We start from the raw sequence: 17,708 nt of genomic DNA, 5'->3' as shown, positions 1-17,708 counted from the left end.
TCAACAGGTTAGGAGAGGGTTGGTAGGGGTCTAAAGACCATTAAGTGAGTCAGGTTTGGGCTTAGAGGGGCTATGAAGGCCCTCAATAGTGGAGAAATTCAAAGGGCACAGGGGCTGTGAAGGCCCTCAATAGTGGAGAAGTTCAAAGGGCACAGTGAATTGGGTGTGAGGATTGAGGGTGAGCCCTGGGACTGTGGACAGTAGGACCCAGAGTGGGTGGGGGAGGCCCATGAACTCACCAGAAAGTATCCTTGATTTAGACCCAGGGGTAGGCTTTGTCACCTTCCGAGATTGTGCAGGAGATTTGCCCTGCTTTTTACCACTCATCCTCTTGTGACAGGGAGGGAGTTTACTGAGAGGGGGATCAGAAAGAAGAGACAGGCAGCCAATGACTGAGGAGAGTGCTAAAGTTGGGGATTACTGAGAAAGATTCAAAAAGAAAAAGTTAGAGAAGAGGGATAATTCATAGTAAAGATGGGAGAAGAAAAAGGAGCATCAGAGGAAGGAAAAATGAGAATAATAAAGAAGAGACTAGAAATAGATAAATGAAAAAGGATCAGAGAAGAGATGAATGAGGGCAGAATTAGAGTATATTCATTCATTCAACAAACATTTATTAAGTACCTACTATGTGCCAAGCACTGTGCTAAAGGAATAATTGAGGGAAGGAATCAGAGAAGGGGTGGTTGGGGGAAATCAGAGGAAACAAGGAGAGGCAAAAGAAAGACAAAGGAAAGAGTAACTGAGAGAGAAATCAAGGGGGATAGAGATAAGGGGTGACTGGGAAGATCAGAAGATACAGGGAAGGGATAACTGAGGGTAGAGGTAACTAAATCCAGATCCAGTTTTTCTTCTGAGGTCTAGTCCCATATCAATTATTGGACATCTCCCAAATAGATGTTCCATATGTATCTCAAACTCAACATATCTAAAATGGAATTCAGAATCTTTTTCCCTAAGCCTAACTTTCCTTTAAACTTCTCTGTTTCTATTAAGGGTACCAACATCCTTCTGGTTCCCAGGTTTCCCTATACCTTCGAAGTCATTGCTTCTCTCTCTTTCAATTTATCTAGTCAGTTGCCAAATTTTGTCAATCTTAATGACATAATATCTTTTGAATTTGTTCCTTTCTCTCCACTCACAATGCCACCACACCTTAAATTACATCCTTATCACCTCTAACTTAACTACTGCAATAATTCCATTACTCTTTCTGCTTTCATTCTCTCTTCTCTCCAACCAATTCTTCATACAGTTGTTAAAATAATGCTCCTAAGATACAAATCTGAAGTTACTTCCTTGCTCTGTGGCACTCCATTGCCTACAAGACAAAATACAAATTCCTTAGTCTAGCATTTAAGACCCTAGATAATCTGGTTCCCACCTACCTCTCTGCCCTTGTTTCTACTCCCCTGAAAAACTGGAATCCATACTCAATGCATTCATACCAACCATTCCCAAGACGGAAATGAACACCCTCCTAATTTCCTCTCTAATTTATTTTCCTTTAAGGGTCAACTCAGGTATTACCTCCTCCTAGAAGCCTTCCTTCATCCACCCAATTGCTAATACCCTCTCCCTCCTTAGCTTTCCTTGTCCTGGGTATCTTTCTTTCCATAGTATATCTCTTCTACAGAATGTAAGATCTTGAGGACAGAGTTGTATTTTTGTCCTTGTATCCTCAATGCCAAGGTCAGTGTCTTGCATAAATAAGTCACTTAATTCATATTCAATGAGTAGCAAGAGAGACTAGAGGAAGGTATCCAGGATGGGGAAGGTCCTACTATTTATGGAAGGAACCTTTCATTTCCTCTGTGTGTATTCTGTATGTACTAGTTAATTTACATATCTTCTGTTCCCCTCAGAATATAAACTCCTTGAGAGCAAGGACTACTAATGTCTTTCTTTATAGCTCCAGTACTTAGTATAGTTCCTGTATATTCTAAACTCTTAATAAATGCTTATTGATTGAATGAATTTAGGAGTGGTTAACCTAAGACAGTGATGGCAAACCTTTTAGAGACTGCATGCTATCCTCCCTGCCCCTAGACTCTGTGCCTCCAGACACCTTCATCTCCTTACCTGACAGGGGAGGAAATGGTACTATTGGGCTGCTAGGCAGAGGGATGGGTGAAGTGAGAAACTGTCCTCAGGCAAGGTGGTAAGGAGGAGCTCCCCTGAGTTCCTCTGCCTTTGTAGTAAGGAACTCTTGCACATGAGGGTTCATATGCCCACAGAGAGGGTTCTGCATGCCACATGTGCCATATGTTCACTATTACAGGCCTAGGGAATGGAAAACTTGGGAGGTTGTGGTGGAAGTATGATTGTCTTCAAATATTTGAAAAGCTGTCCATATGAAAGAAAGTCTAATATTTATAGCTTTTGGGGGGATAGAGATAAATTGGGGAATGGATGAATAAGTTATGATATATAAATGTGATGGACTTGCACTATAAGAAAAGATGGAGTTGGTTTCAATGAAATCTGGGAAGACCTATATGAATTGAAGCAGGGTAAACAGAACCAGAGAAGAATTTATATAATGATAAGTACATGGTAAAGACAAATAACTCTGAAAGAATTAAGAACTCTTATCAGTGACCAAGCATGATTACACAGAACTAATGATAAAAACAAGCTACTCAACTGACAGAGAAGTGAAGTTTAGATTGAGAAAAAAGATCTTCTTTGACATGGTTAGTGTAGAATTTTGCTTGGATTGATTATACATTTTTAATTGGGTTTTGTATTTCTTTGGTTCTCAATGGACAGGGTTTGGGGGGAGGTAAAGATTATTACCCTTTAGGACAGGAGTTCTTAACTTTTTTTGTGCCATGGACACCTCAGAATATTTTTAAATGTGTAAAATACATAGCATTATCAAGGAAAACATTTATGTTGAAATACAATTAACAAAATAAATTCACAACCCCCAACCTCTGCTGTAGTTTAAAAGACAAACATCCAGGCTGCATTTAAAGCTTTTGATAACTGAATTCTAGCCTGCCTTTCCAAACTTAGTGTACATTACTTTTCTTCACACACTATGCTCCAGCCAGACTGGCCTACTGGTTTCTCCCCAACAGTGGCACTCATCTCCATGCAAATATCTGTGCATGAGGACACTCCCTCTTTTAACTCCATCTCTTAGAATCCTTAGCTTCCTTTAGGGTTTAGGTTATAGGAGAATTTTTTTATACCCTTATTAATATTCTCCCCATATTATCATTTATATACTTATGTTTATATGTTGTATTCTCCAAGCGAACTGTAGACGTCTTGAGGGCAGGGACCATCTTTTTTTTTTTCCTTTTGTTTTTGTATCCCCAACACCTAACTCAAAGTTTTGTACATAGCAGATGCTTAACAATCACTGGTTGAATTTGAATTGGGTAGCTAAGCGGAGAAGCCAAGGAAAAAGGGGGAAGGGATGGTAGATAGTATTGGGAATAAAAGAGTGGGAGGCGGTAAGAGAGTGACTGGGGAGGAGAGAAGGGTTCAAAAGAGTGAGCAAGGAGGAGGTAATTAAGGAGGGGAGTCGGAGGAGGTGACTAAAATGAGATCAGAAGAGGAGGGGGTACCTGAGGAGGGAGTAACGGGGGAGTGATTAGAGAGAAAGGAGTAACTGAGGTAGAAGATATAAAAAAGGTGAGGAGAGGAATTGACTAAAGTGAGGAAGTCAGAAGAGGGGGTGACCGGCGGATAGTGGATCAGAGAAAGAAAATGACAGAAGGGAATCAGAGGAGGTGAGGCGAGGTGACGCATCTGAGAAGGAGAGGAGGGGTAACTTGAGGATGAGGGAGGTGACAGAGAAAAGACAAGGGAAACAAAAGGGTAGGACCGGGAGGAGGTAGGACGGGTTTTCTCGGGGAGGTCACTAAGATTTGTTTCCGGTTCCGGTCCCGCCCCGCCACTCCCCAAATTTCGCACCTGGGAGGCAACCCGCACCGCCCCTCCGGCTGCCGGCTACGGCTGGTTCCTCGGTAACACCAGACTGGTAGCCGACTACTCCCTCTCGGGCTCTCAGGTTCCGGACGGGTGTGAGTGCGCGTGCTCGCACGCGGCCCTGTAGGGCTCCCCATGACCACGTGGGGGCGCACCACGCCCGGTGGTGAGTCTGCCAGTTCTGGGCGGATGGTTCTCGGATTTCAGTTTGGAGGATCTGCACATTTGAGGGCTTGCTTTATTTTATAGGTTCCACCGTTAGAGGGTTTATGCAGGTTTAGTGGATATTAGGTGAAATGGCTCAGAATTTTAACCCATTCCCAGATTAGATGTTCTCCAGATCTTGGTTTCCTTAAGTTCCTGAACTCATATTCTGAGTCGACAACTTCCTGTTGGTCATCTCCTGAATGTCCTCGGGCATCACAAAGGAAACATAAGGAAAACCTAACTCGTTATGTTCTACCCTAAACGCAGTCATCTCCAAATTTTCTGTGAAAAGAATCACCATCCTTCCAGTTTTCCAGATTCCTTTCTATGCTAGCAACCATCCTTAATTCTTTCCTTTCCCTAACCTCACACACTATCTATATAGCTGCCAAGACATGTGAATTTCTGACTACTAAACTACATGTCTCAACTCACACCACAGCCACTTTAATTTGAAGCCTCATCTTTCACCATCATCTTCCTCCTACTTGATCTCCCAGCCTCCAGTCTTTCTGTTCTCCAATTCTGTCTTCCATTCAACTGCCAAAACTGATATTACTAAAACTTAGGTTTGTCTATGTTGTTTCCTCAGTCAAGGACCTTAAGACTCCCTATTGGCTCTAAAATAAAGGGAAAATTCTTGTTTGTCATTTAAAGCCTATTCAAATCTAGCTCCAGACTATTTTTCAAAGCTTATTTCACATTATTCCTCCTCATACACTTAACATCCAGACACACTAGCATGCCTGTTATTCCTTGTACATTAATCAACTTTGAGCTTTTGCACAGACTTTCTCCCCTTTTTCTCTCACGCAATACCTGGAATACCATCTTCATTCCCATTCATACCTCCTATACCAGATCTCTTCTGATCCAGTTATTAGTGACTCTCCCCAACCCCAAATATATACTTTATTTACATCTCCTTTACCATTAGAGGAATGTAATTTCCTTGGGGGTAAGGACTGCTTAGCTTTTTTTGATTTTGTATTCCAAGGAGAGGTGGTTAGGATGTATTGCCTACCACAGTGTCCACCAAACAGGAGCTACTTTAAAACATTTACTGGATTGAATTGAACCAAACCTACCTTTTCAGTCAGGCAACCAGAAGCCTTGTTCAGTGTTTTGTGTCCAAGTCTTTATGACTCCATTTAGGGTTTTCTTGTCAAAGATATTTGAATGGCTTGCCATTTCCTTTTCCAGCTTATTTTACGAATGAGGAAATTGAAGTAAACAGGATTAAGTGACTTCCCAGATCACACAGCTAGTGTCTGAAGCTAGATTTGAACTCAAGAAGATGAGTCTTCACTTCAGGCCCGGTGTTCTATTTACTGTGGCACCTGGCTGCCCTAGAAGACTTTATTAAGTGCGTATTGTGTACTAAACACTATGCTTAGAGCTGGGAATACAAGGTAAGGCAAAAGATAGTCTATGCCCTAGAGAAGCTCATAGACTAATGGGTGAGAGAATATATAAATAACTAGGTGCATGAAAGGCAGATAGATGGATAGCCTGAGAGGGAAAGGCACTAGCATCAAGTAGGGGTGGTGGTAGAGATAGGAAAGGCCTTCTACAAAAGGTAAAATATGAGCTGAGTCTTCAAGGAAGGAAATCAAGAGGCAGAGGTGAAGGAAAAGGCAGAGTATTCCAGCCATAGAGGATGACCAGCATAAGGACACTGAGATGGGAGACAGAAGTCAGTTATAGTTGGATCATTGAGTACATAGAATGAAATAAAGTATAAAAAGAAAGGGGGCAGCTAGGTGCTCAGTGGATAGAGAGTCAGACCTGGACCCAGGAGGTCCTAGGTTCAAATCTGGTCTCAGATACTTCCTAAGTGTGATCCTAAGCAAGTCATTTAACCCCAATTCCCTAGCCCATACCACTCTTCTGCCTTGGAACCAATACTTAGTATTGATTCTAAGGCAGAAGGAAAGGGTTTTAAAAAAGAAAAAGACTAGAAAGATAGTAAGGAACTGGGCTATGAAAAGCTTTTTTTTTTTTAACTTTAAAAAATGTTTTTTTTAAGCTTTCAGTTCCAAATTCTTTCCCTCCCTCTAGTCCCTACTCCACCCAGTGAGAAGGCAAGCAATATGATACCCATTATACATGTGAAATCATGCAAAACATTTTTTATGTAAAGCTTTAGATGTCAAATAGAGTTTATATTTGATACTAGAGGTAATAGGGGGCCACTGCAGTTTATTGAGTAGAGGATGACCTGGCCAGATATCTGCTTTAGAAAAATTATTTTGCAGTAATGTGGAGGATGGATCCAAGGGGGGAGGAACTTGAGGAAGGGGATCAATTAGAAGGCATTTTGATAGTTCTGGCAAGAGGTAATTGGGCCTATGTGAGAGACACTGTGGTAGAAGAGGACTATGCAGATATAGAATATGTGAGGGTGAGGAGTTAAGGATGAGACAGAGGTAGGATAGAGGTGCCCTAGATAATAAGAGGAAAGTTGGGAAGAGGAGAGAGTTTATGGGGAGTAATATAATAAATTCAGTCTGGGACATTTGAGTTTGAGATGTACATAGGACATCCAGCTTGAGGTATCCAAGAGGCAGTTTGTGAGGTATGACTGAAAAGATAAGGAGAGAGGTTAAGGTTGGAGATGTAGATCTGAGTCTGTGTCAAGATAATAATTGAATCTATGGGAATTTATCTCACCAAGTTAGATAGTATGGGGAGAAAAGAGAAGACTCAGAAAGAGACTTGAGGCACATGGGATCCAGAGTTAGTGGTATGACCTGAATGAATTCCTAATAGAGGAGACAGAAAAGGAGCAGATGGACAGAGGGAAGAAGCAGGTGTCATAAAAACCCATAAAAGAGACTGTCCAGGAGTGGAAGGTGATCAACGGCATCAAAGATAGTAGAGAAGTAAAGAAGGATGAAGAATGAGAAAAAGCCATTAAATTTAGATCATTACTAACTTTGGAAAGGGAATTTCAGGTTAATGATGAGATTGAAAGATGCAGAAGACTTAGAAGGGAGTGAGGGGAAAGGAGGTGAAGGCCCTGAGTGGAGATAGCTTTCATAGAGTTTAACCTTAAGGGAAAGATGATAGCTATCAAAGATAGTTTCAAAAAAAGGTGTTTTAAGGATGGAGAGACATGAGCATGTTTGTAGAAAGTAGAGGGACCTAACAGATAAGAAATTGAAGATGAGAGAGTGTGGATATGACAGTGGGGGCAATTTACTTGAGAAGAAGGGAGGGGATGGTGTAGGTGCTTGTGGAAGGTTTAGCTTTGGCAAGGAGAAAGGCCACCCCTTAATCTGAGAGAGAAGTGAAGGAGGAGGCTGTGGTGGGAGATGTGTGAAATGAAGAAGTGGAAGAGGGGAAGCTCTTGGCCAGTTTAGTATGCCTCTGCTGAGAGAGTAGGAGTTAGTAGTACAATGGGAAGCTTAGGGGAGAAATGAGAATATTTAGAACAGTACCTATGGAAAATGGGGTAATAAATTGTTTAGGGAGGAATAGAATGTTTGCCTTGCTACAGTGAGAGCCCAATTGAGATTAGATAATGTAGTGACCCTCTCATTTTCTTGATATCCTTTCAGCAACACTAGAGAGGAGCTGAGGAGACAGGTGGTGGAAATAATCCAGAAATGGGATTTGTCAAGGTGTGATTTTCAATAGATCAAGAAAGCAAGTCATTCAAGGGTAGAATATAATTTAGAATGGAGGCTCTTAACCTGAAATCTGTGTATTTGGCTTTTAAAAAATATTTTGATAACTGCATTTCAATATAATTGTTTTCCTTTGTAATCCTATGTATTTTATGAATTTAAAAATCATTTTAAGAAGGGGTGCATAGTCTTCCCCTGCCTGCCCAAGGGGTCTAGGATACAACAAAGGTTCAGATCCCATGGTGGTAACAAATTCTCTGCTCTTGACAAACTGGATTCCTTGAATAACCCATCTCATATCTCATTACTGCCTCACATGTCCAGAATGTAACCCTAACACCCCCCTCCCCATCTCTGCCTTTCAGATTTCTTGTCTTTCTTCAAAGTTTATCACTGCAAAGTCTTCCCAGATCCCAACCCCCCCTTCCCAGTTGTGGTACTCCCTTTTTCCCCAAATTAACTCAGTTTAAAATTATTTTGTATCATATTGACTTGCATACACGAATTACATAAAAGATAGGGAAGAACTAGTTGAGGGGGTTTTGGAGCTATATCCCTCTTTGGAGAAGAGATTGCTTTTCTGTTATCAGAAGTTAGTTCAGTGCCTGGCATATGGTGGGTGTCTGATAATGTGTTTATTGGCATGGAATGTCATCTCATTTCTTTCCATTCTGCAAACATTTACTAAGTTTTTTTTTTACTGTACATTAAACACTGTCAGGGGTTTGGGGGAATACTTTCCTGCCCCTTAGTCTCGATTCATGAAGATCCCCTTTGCTTGGAATACCTACTCTACCTTCTCTTGCATTGAATTTCTTTCTGTTTAAAGCGAAGCTTAAAAGCCACCTCCAGAAAGCCTTCTCAGGTTGTCCTCTCCTCTTTGAGAACAATCTTCCCTTAGACTATCTCCCATAGAGAGCATTTTGTATCACTGCCCTCAATGCATTTTCGATGTAATCTAGCATATTATATATGCTTGTTCTCCTGATGTAGCAGCTTGTTGGCTTGTAACCTCTAAGTGGGCAGGTTCGGTATTTTTGAAGTTCTATTAAAGTAGATAATAGGAAATGAAAGCTTTCACAGTAATTCTTAAAAGGCTTTTTAGAGGGGTCTATGCGATGGGGAGAGGGGTGGGAGGTAGCTCTAGGGCCAGGGGACCTGTAGCTTTTAGAGGTCCACAGTTTGGGGCAGTTCTCCCGATCTTGGAGAGTCAGGTCCTGACCTGGGGAAGGGATCAGACAAGTTAAGGAATCTTATCTGCCCTTGGGGACACTTCCCTTTCCTACCTTGATTTCTGCCCCAAGAGAGATCCCAGGGGCAGAGGAATGGCTCTGGAAAGGAGCAGGGAGGGGAGGGACGTGAGGGAGCTCCAGGGTTTGTGTGTCTCCCTCTCAGCCGGGGTGGGGCCTTCCTCCCCGCCCCCCCAGAGGTGCTGCCCGGGCAGGCCGGGCAGGCATCGAGGGGGCTGGGCAGGGCTGGGCTGGGGGGAGGGAGCGTGTGAATCAGTCCGTGGGGCAGGGAGGCAGGGAGCGGCTTCGGGGTGGGGTGCGGGTACGGAGGGGACAACCTGGGCCGGCACCGGGTCACTGGTCACCTCCGGAGAGCCCTGGGCCTGCACCTGGCCAGGTAAGGTTTCCCCCTGCCCACCTTTCCTTCCCACAATGTGGGGGCGGGGTCAGGTCAGACCAGAGTCCCAACACCTTAGGGAGAGCCTGGGGAGAAAGGAGTTGGTGGGGGTGGAGGAAAGTGGAGGTGGTGAGCCAGATGCCCAGATCCAGACCTTGGAGGGTCATGTATATGTATTGGAGTCTTCAAGTGCTCAAGGCTCTAGGGGGGAATCTGGGTGTCAGAGTCCCTGCTCCAAGCAGAGCTCTGAGATTTGCCTTGTAAGTACAGTTTGTGTGAGTCCCACTGGGTGTGTCTATGAAAGTGAGTGTGAGACAGATCTAGGGCCATGGGGGATTGGGGTTGTGGGGAGCACCCTGGCCTGGCTCCCTATCTTATCAGCTTTTCTTCCCTAGCCTGCCTTTTTTTGGAGGGGGCGGGATACCTTAGGACAGCTTTGGGGACCCAATGCCTTTAACACCCCCTCCCGTCTTCATTTCCCCCACCCACCTCCTTGGCAGATCTGTTCCTTCTTTCAGCTCTCTTGGGCCTGCCTGGTCTATGGAAGGCAGAGAACTGGGAGGATTCCAGGTGGGGGGAAGCAGTGTCCCTGGAAGGGGGCCGAAGAGCAGAGTGAGGTCAGAATGATCTGGGATCTGGGAATTGGGCCCTGGGCAGGTTTGGGCGAGGCAAGCTTTGGGAGGAGGATTTAGTGACTCCCTGCTCTCCTTTCCTGGGGCCAGGAAAGAGACTCCAGTGTTGTGGTACTGGGAGGAGCATTAGGGGTTCAGGGAGTATAATCCCCTTACTCTTTGAACCGGGGAGTAAACTGAGGCCTAAAAAATATGAGGACCAGGGAGGGGAGGGGAGGGGAAGTGAGGGGAGGGAGGCAGAAAGCATCTAGGGGACAGATGAAACTTGCCAAAGGGAATCCTGCAGGTCAGTTGCCAAAATGAGACTAGAACTTGGTCTTTTGAGTATTGGGATTGGGTGCAGTTATTACTCTCTACAAATTAACTAAAGCTAACTGGCCTTTTCTGTTCCCTTCAGTCTGTGACCCCATTTCCTTTCTATGGCCCTTATGTTCTTTTTGAGCTCTACTGTGTCCTGCTTACTTTCTAGAGCCCCAACAACCAAGATAAATAACTCCTTGTTTCCTCTCTGCGGCTTCCACCTGTGTGAAACTGATTTTTTTACTTGAACTTCCCTTGTGTCTTCTCTATGTCCCCATATCCAGTATATGAACCTATGTTTTCTTTGCTTTTATGGACTCATTTTTTTTTTATAAGCCCTTTTGGAAAGTCTTCCCTTCACCCCTTCCTTTCAAGTACTGCTTCCTGTGTGTACCCCTTATATCCTAAACACCCCTACTTCCTGTCTGTACCCTCTAAACTCGTTAAATACCCCCACTTCCTGTCTGTGCCCTTATATCCTAGTTATCAACCATTCCTACTTCCTGTCTGTGCCCCCATATTCTAGTTCAACACTCCTGTTTCCTATCTATGCACCTGATATCACATCTAAACACCACCATTTCCTATCTGTTTCCCATATCCTAGTTAAATATTCCTGTTTCCTGTCTGCGCCCCTATCTCCTAGTTAAACATTCCTGTTTCCTGTCTATGTTCCCTATATCCTAAACATTCCTGCTTCCAGTCTGTGCTTCCTATATCCTTGTTAAACATTCTTGCTTCCTGTCTGTATCCCCATACCTTAGTTAAATAACCACTACTTCCTATCTGTGCCCCTATATCCTAGTTATTAAACATTCCTACTTCTTGTCTGTGCTCCCTATATCTTAAACACTCTTGTTTCTAGTCCGTGCCCCCTATATTTTAATTAGACATTCTTACTACCTGTCTGTGCTCCCCATATCACATCTAAACACCACTATTTCCTGTTTATTTCCCATATCCTAGTTAAACATTTTCATTTCTTATATGTGCCCCCAGTTTTCTATATTAACATTCCCACTTCCTGTTTGTGTCTCATATCCTAAATATTCCTGCTTCCCCTCTTTGCCCCTACTTTCTATATAACACCCCTACTTCCTATCCCTTGTATCCTAGTTAAACACTCCTACTTCCTGTCTGGGCCCCTCTTTCCTATATAACTATTCCTACTTCCTGTCTCTGTCCCCTGTATCCTACTTAAACTCTCTTGCTTCCCCTTTGTGCCCCCTGTTTCCTATATAAACATCCTTACTTCCTGTCTCTGCCTCATTTCCTATATAAACACCCCTACTTCCTGTCTGTCCCCTATATCCCACTTAGACATAATTGTTCTATGTCTGTACCCCCATTTTCTATATAAATACCTTTGCTTCCTGTCTTGACCTCTGTATTCCATTGTGAGCACTCTTGCTTCTTGACTGTCGGCTTCTATCCTGCAGCAGCATCTGGGCATTATTACACTTTAGAGTAGCAATTCTTAACCTCTTTTGTATCATGGACCCTTTTGGCCACATGGTTCATATCTGAACCTTTTCTCAGAATGTTTTTAAGTGAACAAAATAAAATACATAGAGTTATAGAGGAAGCCATTATATTAAAGTATAATTATTATTAAAATTTTTTAAGTTCATAAACCCTAAGTTAAATTCATAGACCCCAAGATCCTTTGGTCTTGTTGGAATATTTCTTGTAGATCCTCTGCCTCTGAAGTTATAAAAGGCCATGATTATGATGGTTAAAGGTCAGGGATGACAGGAGCCTGGGCCTGGGAGTCAAAGATCAGAGTTTTGGGGGCTGGTTGGAGGGTCAGAGTTCATTGGGTTATACAGAATAAATGGAGAGGTGGAAGTTGGGGCTGATATTAAAGGCATTGTGAACTTGTCCTAGTACTTCTAGACTTGTGTCAGTGAGATCATAAACTCACAGATTATGGACATTAGAGATTATCTATCACAGAATCTCAGAAATGCTAGGATCCCATCCTGTGCAAGAATCCCTTCCACAACATAACATGGCAACCCCCTCATTATAAGTGTGAAAACTGAGAGAGAGGAAAAGTGAATTGCCTAAGGTCCCACAGAAGGACATAACAGAGTCAAATTATCTCTACTATGCCATATCTCCAGAGTCACTCCATTTGGAAATTGAGGACCATTGAAGTATCTCTGAGGCCACTCTGGCCATAGAATGTAGCCCTGGTAGAATGTAAGTTCCTTAAAGGCAGAGATTAATTCATTTTGGCTTTGTTTCCCTAGTGCCTAGCCTAATTGTTGGCACTTAGTAGGTGATAAGTTAATGCTCATTGATTGATTGATTCATAGACCTCATGTGGTCATTTGTGGCTATGGCCCTTTCCTAGCTCAACTCTTCCAGTGTCCTGCCTATTTTAGGGGTTTTGTGATTCCTGAAGAGTTAGGTGGCTCCCTTAGACTTAGGGTTTAGATAAAAGCTGCCATAGAGAAAGATGGCTAACCTTTCCCCCTAGTCTTCATAGGGTACCTGACTGTGTCCTAAATCTTAGAACCTCTTTTAGGACTATCTTTTTCAATGCCTGAATTTAATCCCTCTTGTTATTGCCTCAATCCTGTTTTATGGCCCATACCCTAAGAAGGATGGATGGTCTAGACCCACAAAAGGTAAAAGGGCTAAGAACTTTGTCAGACCTGGGAGGCCAAGTCTTCTTGGTACTCAGGATAAACTATCTGAATGAGGAGGGCTATTTTCTCCTTAAGGTTACCAGGGTTGAGGGCAGACTTTCAAAAGACTATATTAATAAAGAAAGGCTAGGAGAAAAAGAGTAAGAATGAATGAAAGGTTAATCTCTTGAGAAATAGAAGTGACTGGAGTAGAATGAGAAGAATTTGGGGAGAAAGTATTTTTTTTCAAAGGGAGAAAGGGCTGGGTGAGAGAAGTGAAAGAAGGGGCAGGTGGGGAGGAAAACTGATGAGAGAAGGGATTTGGGAAGAATGAAGACAGTAGGGGAGAGGAGAAAAGGAGAATGAGGATTAGGAGAGAAGTGAGGGAAGGAGAATGGAATTTAGGGAGAAAATGAGGGGCATTGAATAGTAGTAGGGGAGTGGAATAATGGGGTCTGTGATAGTAGGTAAGAAATGGGTTGAAAGGAAATGAGAGCCAGTAAAGGAGATCTGCTTGGAGTATAGCATCCAAAGATGGTACCAGTTCTTGAGCCATACTCTTGCCCAATCCCCTTTCCACACCCCTTCTAAAACATATCCTGGCAAATTACTGCCTCTGATTCCTAGGAGGGGAAGGCTCATATACTTGATCATTGGGACTGGGAAGGCGATAATAATTTTTTGGGGTGGGTAGTGGTTTAACTGCAGAGGCTTTGGGGATGGTGGTGACTGTAGAGTTTGAGAGAGTAACAGTATGTAACAGTGGAATGATAGAAAGTCAGGGGACAAATTGAATCTTTAGTGGAGTAACTTAAATTTTTAAGAATTTTATTAAACCATATTTGTTTTTCCTTTGTGTTTTTAGTTTTTAATTTTTTCTGAAATGGAAACAGCTGACCTCAAAGCCAGGAAGGCCAATGTTCAAATCCTGCCTTTTGAAACACACTGACTATATGACTTAGGGCCAGTCACTTAATTTCTCAGTGCTTTAGGCAGCTCTTTAAGACTAAAAATTGCAGAGAAGATGCTGACCTGCATTGTAGAGGGAGTTTCCTCATCTGGGATTTGCTTATGCTATCAGTAGAATCATGGACTCAGTCCCTAGTCTCATTTTTTTTAATAGATTTTTTAAAAAATCCTTACCTTCTGTCTTGGAGTCAATACTGTATATTGGCTCCAAGGCAGAAGAGTGGTAAGGGCTAGGCAATGGGGGTCAAGTGACTTGCCCAGGGTCACACAGCTGGGAAGTATCTGAGGCCAGATTTGAACCTAGGACCTCCCATCTCTAGGGCTAGCTCTCAATCCACTGAGCTACCCAGCTGCCCCCCCTTTTTTTTAATAGATTTAAAATAAGGAAAAGATAGTTTTCTGGTTTATGATTTTATGTAGCATTTGAGAAACTATCTCACCAGGACAAAGGAAGGAAAGGAAGGAAGCAGAGTACCTACTTATATGTCTGCCACTGTGCTTAGCATTTTTATAAATATCTCATTTGATCATCACAACAACCCCATCAGGTAAGTGCTATTATCATCCCCATTTTAAACATGGGGAGATTGAGGCGGACAGCATTTAAGTGACTTGTCCAGGGTCATACAGCCAATAAGCATCTGAGGCTAAATTTGAACTCAGGGCTTCCTGACTCCAGACTCTGCACTGTACGCACTATACCACTCAGCTGTCTCACAATATGAAAGTGGTTGTCTGTCTCATGGTCAGTTCTCAAAGATGTGATACTCCACAAAGAACCCTGGATTTTGGGTATTGTATTTGGAAGCATGTCACCTGAGTTTGAATCTGCCACTTAGTACCTGTGAGACCCTGGGCAAGTCCTAGGTTTCAAATTTCCCCATCTATAAAGTGAGAAGATTGACCTCTGGAATGGCTAACCCCGACTGTCTTTCCATATTCTACAAATAACCTCCTGAACCTGTGGTTCCTTGGCTAAAGGGGAAGTATGCTTAGGTATGGTTAATGTATGTAGGTAGAACTCCCTCGAAAACAAGGCTCACTTCCATCTAATGTAGGATGGGGGAAAGGGATGGTAATTAGGGTCTTGAGGTAAAGTTGGGACCTTTGTGGAGTTTGTGATCCAGGATTCTGAGTTGGAGGTCACATAGTCCAATTCTCCTCATTTCACAGATGAGAGGCTGAGATTTAAGTGAATTGCCTAGCATCACCCAGGTGCTGAGACAATGAGAACTCAGGTCCTCTAACTTCATCTATTCCCCTACCCCATCCTCAGTGTCTCAGAGTCTGGGCACAAAGATAATAAATACTCTTCATTTCTAAGTGTGTGTGTGTGTATGTATGTTTGTGGGGAGGGGGCTTAGCAGTAAGGTCTAAGGGTGAGGGACAATAATAGGCTGGGAAGGGGGCGACGAGGGGTTACCCTGTGTAGAACTTCTAGCAAAGTCATCATCTGTGTCTGGGTGCAAGAAACAGGATCTATCGCTATGATCTCTAGGAAGAGAGTACCAGTAATGTGTCAGGGAAGAAACAGGAGTTGTGTGTATAATTTGAGGGGAGAATTCGGGGCAGGGAACAACTCGTGTATGTGTATGTGATTGCAGCTGGTAAACGAGAATTTCTCTGTTGAAGAGTTGGGGGGTAGCAGTTAACAAAAGTGTGGGTTTGAGGCCATTGTGTGGAATTTAAGGGGATTTCTGGATTCAGGAATTTCAGTCGCAAGTTTTGTTCCCGTGAAATGGGGTGGGCTTGATGGAATGAAATCCGGGTTCAAGTAGGTAATGGTGATGGTGGTTGTTAGTGGGAAAGTAACTGATCTCCAGTTGGTTGGAAGGGCTTCCGATGACTCTTAACGGTCTTGGGATTCTCTCTTCCTGTCCTGGGATTCTCCACTCCGGTCTTGGGATTCTCCAGTCCGAGTTTTCCAGCTGTCCCTGGTGAGGGGGGCGTGGCTGGGCCCTCCCCCTTACCTCTCCCCGCCCAGGTAAAGGCCACCTGGGGCGGTCGGAGCTCCGCCCCTAGGGCTGCTCTAACCCTTCCCCCCTCTGGGAGATGTGCCACAGGGGCGGGGCCTGGGGGCCGACTGACGCAATATCCCTGCTCCCCTCCAGGCTGGGTGGAGGCAGCTCAGGCCTGGATTCCTGGGTTCCTTTTTTTCCACTTGTGATAGTGAGAGCTCATCCGAGGCTGAGTCTTTGAGGCTTAGGCCCTTGCACCCCTTAGTGGGTTTTGAGGGACCATTTTGGGTGCTGTGTTCCAGGTCCTGTTCCATTTGCAGCAGAAATGATTGGGGTGATGAGGGTTAGGGTCTTGAAAACCTGGCTAGAGGTATTCCTGAAGGGAGCCAAGGTTGAGGGGAAGGGGGAGGAGGTTCCTTACCCCCCTTTGAAACTGCCTTTCTTCATCTGTAAAATTGAGGGATTTAGCCTCTAAGGTGCTGCTGCTATATGGTCCCCATCCCCTGGCCGAAAGGAATAATGGGAGAACTCAGATGGATATGGGCCTGACCTGCCAGTGATGAGGTGGGTCCCTTGTTCCCTTAGAATCAGGAGTATTTCCTGTCCCGAACTGTCAGGGAGAGACTGCAGCTAAATCTCGTGCCTGGCTTTCCCAGGAGCCGTGACCTCTGGGGGCTTCTCTGGAATGTAGCCCATCTCTCCACCCATATATGGCCATGTGGTTGTCTGTGTTTGTGCTAGTTGTGTGGGGTTCTGAAGCAGGCTCTTATGTATGCACAGGAGAACATAACCGTCCCTGGGTGGAATATATTCTTGGGATGGGTCTGGGGGGGCATGGCCTGTGTTTGAACAGGTCTCTGACTTGCTAGAAACCCTGGGTCTAATCTGTTGTCTTTGTGTGACACTCTTTTTCTTTCTGCTGTAGCTCCCTGGCCCAATTGCCATGGCTCGACGATCTCAGAGTTCCTCCCAGGGGGACAACCCCCTAGCCCCGGACTACCTGCCCCCCCACTACAAGGAATACTACCGGCTGGCCCTAGATGCACTTGCTGAGGGGGGAGCTGAGGCCTACCAACGCTTTCTGGCTGAGGAGGGAGCCCCTGACTTCCTGTGTCCTGAGGAGTTGGCTCATGTGAGCCGCCATTTGCAGCAGCCACAGCATGCTTCCCGGGAGAATACCACTGCCCGGGGAAGTGCCTCTGGATCCCTTCCCCAAGCAGATGGTGATGTGGACATGGATGGCTCCTCTGGTACCTACTGGCCTATGAATTCAGACCTTGCGGTGCCTGAACTTGACCTGGGATGGCCTATGACCTTTGGCTTTCAGGGTACTGAAGTGACCACTTTGGTGCAACCACCACCACCTGACAACCCAAGTATCAAGGATGAGGCTCGGAGGATGATCAGATCAGCGCAACAGGTCAGGGCCATCTATATGGGGATAAGGGGGACAGTGCTAGTTGAAAGGACCAATCTGCAAGTTTGTTCAGCTCTGAACCAAGCTACCCTTAGGGAAACCTATAGGCCAGGAGAGGAAAAAGTAGGAGCAGACTTAAGAGCTTGGCCTTAGGAAGCTTAGAATCTTCAGTAGGCAGGAGGTGGAACAGAACAGGGCACCATCCTTAGGAAGTTCACAATTAATCAATCAGCAAACATTTAATGAGTGTTTTAAGCTATGCTTGGAACTATGCTAAACTATGGTGATATAAAGAAAAAGGAAAGATAGTCCCTGCCTCCTGGAGCTTGCAATCTAATAGGAGAGGCAACATGGATAAGGCACATCAGAGTAGATGGAAGAGAAGG

The 17,708-nt window shown here is 44.2% G+C and overlaps 2 protein-coding genes across 5 annotated transcripts in view; one reads left to right on the top strand and one right to left on the bottom strand.

Annotated features, from left to right (window-relative positions):
- FAM83H (family with sequence similarity 83 member H) overlaps positions 1 to 17,708 on the top strand; it is a 38,140-nt gene that overhangs the window by 4,978 nt on the left and 15,454 nt on the right. Inside the window, exons 1-2 of one of the 4 annotated variants that reach the window (XM_056822820.1) lie at positions 9,261 to 9,410; positions 16,831 to 17,325. In XM_056822820.1, coding sequence (XP_056678798.1) covers positions 16,849 to 17,325 — 477 coding nt within the window. In that variant the 5' untranslated portion in view covers positions 9,261 to 9,410; positions 16,831 to 16,848. The other 3 variants (XM_056822819.1, XM_056822821.1, XM_056822817.1) reach the window with 3 other exon arrangements.
- Positions 1 to 17,708, bottom strand: part of IQANK1 (IQ motif and ankyrin repeat containing 1) — a 71,610-nt gene that overhangs the window by 41,752 nt on the left and 12,150 nt on the right. Inside the window, exons 3-4 of the mRNA XM_007488681.2 lie at positions 9,071 to 9,436; positions 3,931 to 4,181 (exon numbers count right to left, since the gene is read on the bottom strand). Of these exons, the coding sequence (XP_007488743.2) occupies positions 3,931 to 4,181; positions 9,071 to 9,436 (617 nt within the window). The remainder of the gene's footprint in view (positions 1 to 3,930; positions 4,182 to 9,070; positions 9,437 to 17,708) is intronic.

The sequence above is a fragment of the Monodelphis domestica genome, chromosome 3, assembly GCF_027887165.1.
Source record: "Monodelphis domestica isolate mMonDom1 chromosome 3, mMonDom1.pri, whole genome shotgun sequence".
Taxonomy (NCBI): Eukaryota; Metazoa; Chordata; class Mammalia; order Didelphimorphia; family Didelphidae; genus Monodelphis; species Monodelphis domestica.
This window is presented reverse-complemented; position numbering and strand designations above follow the sequence as displayed.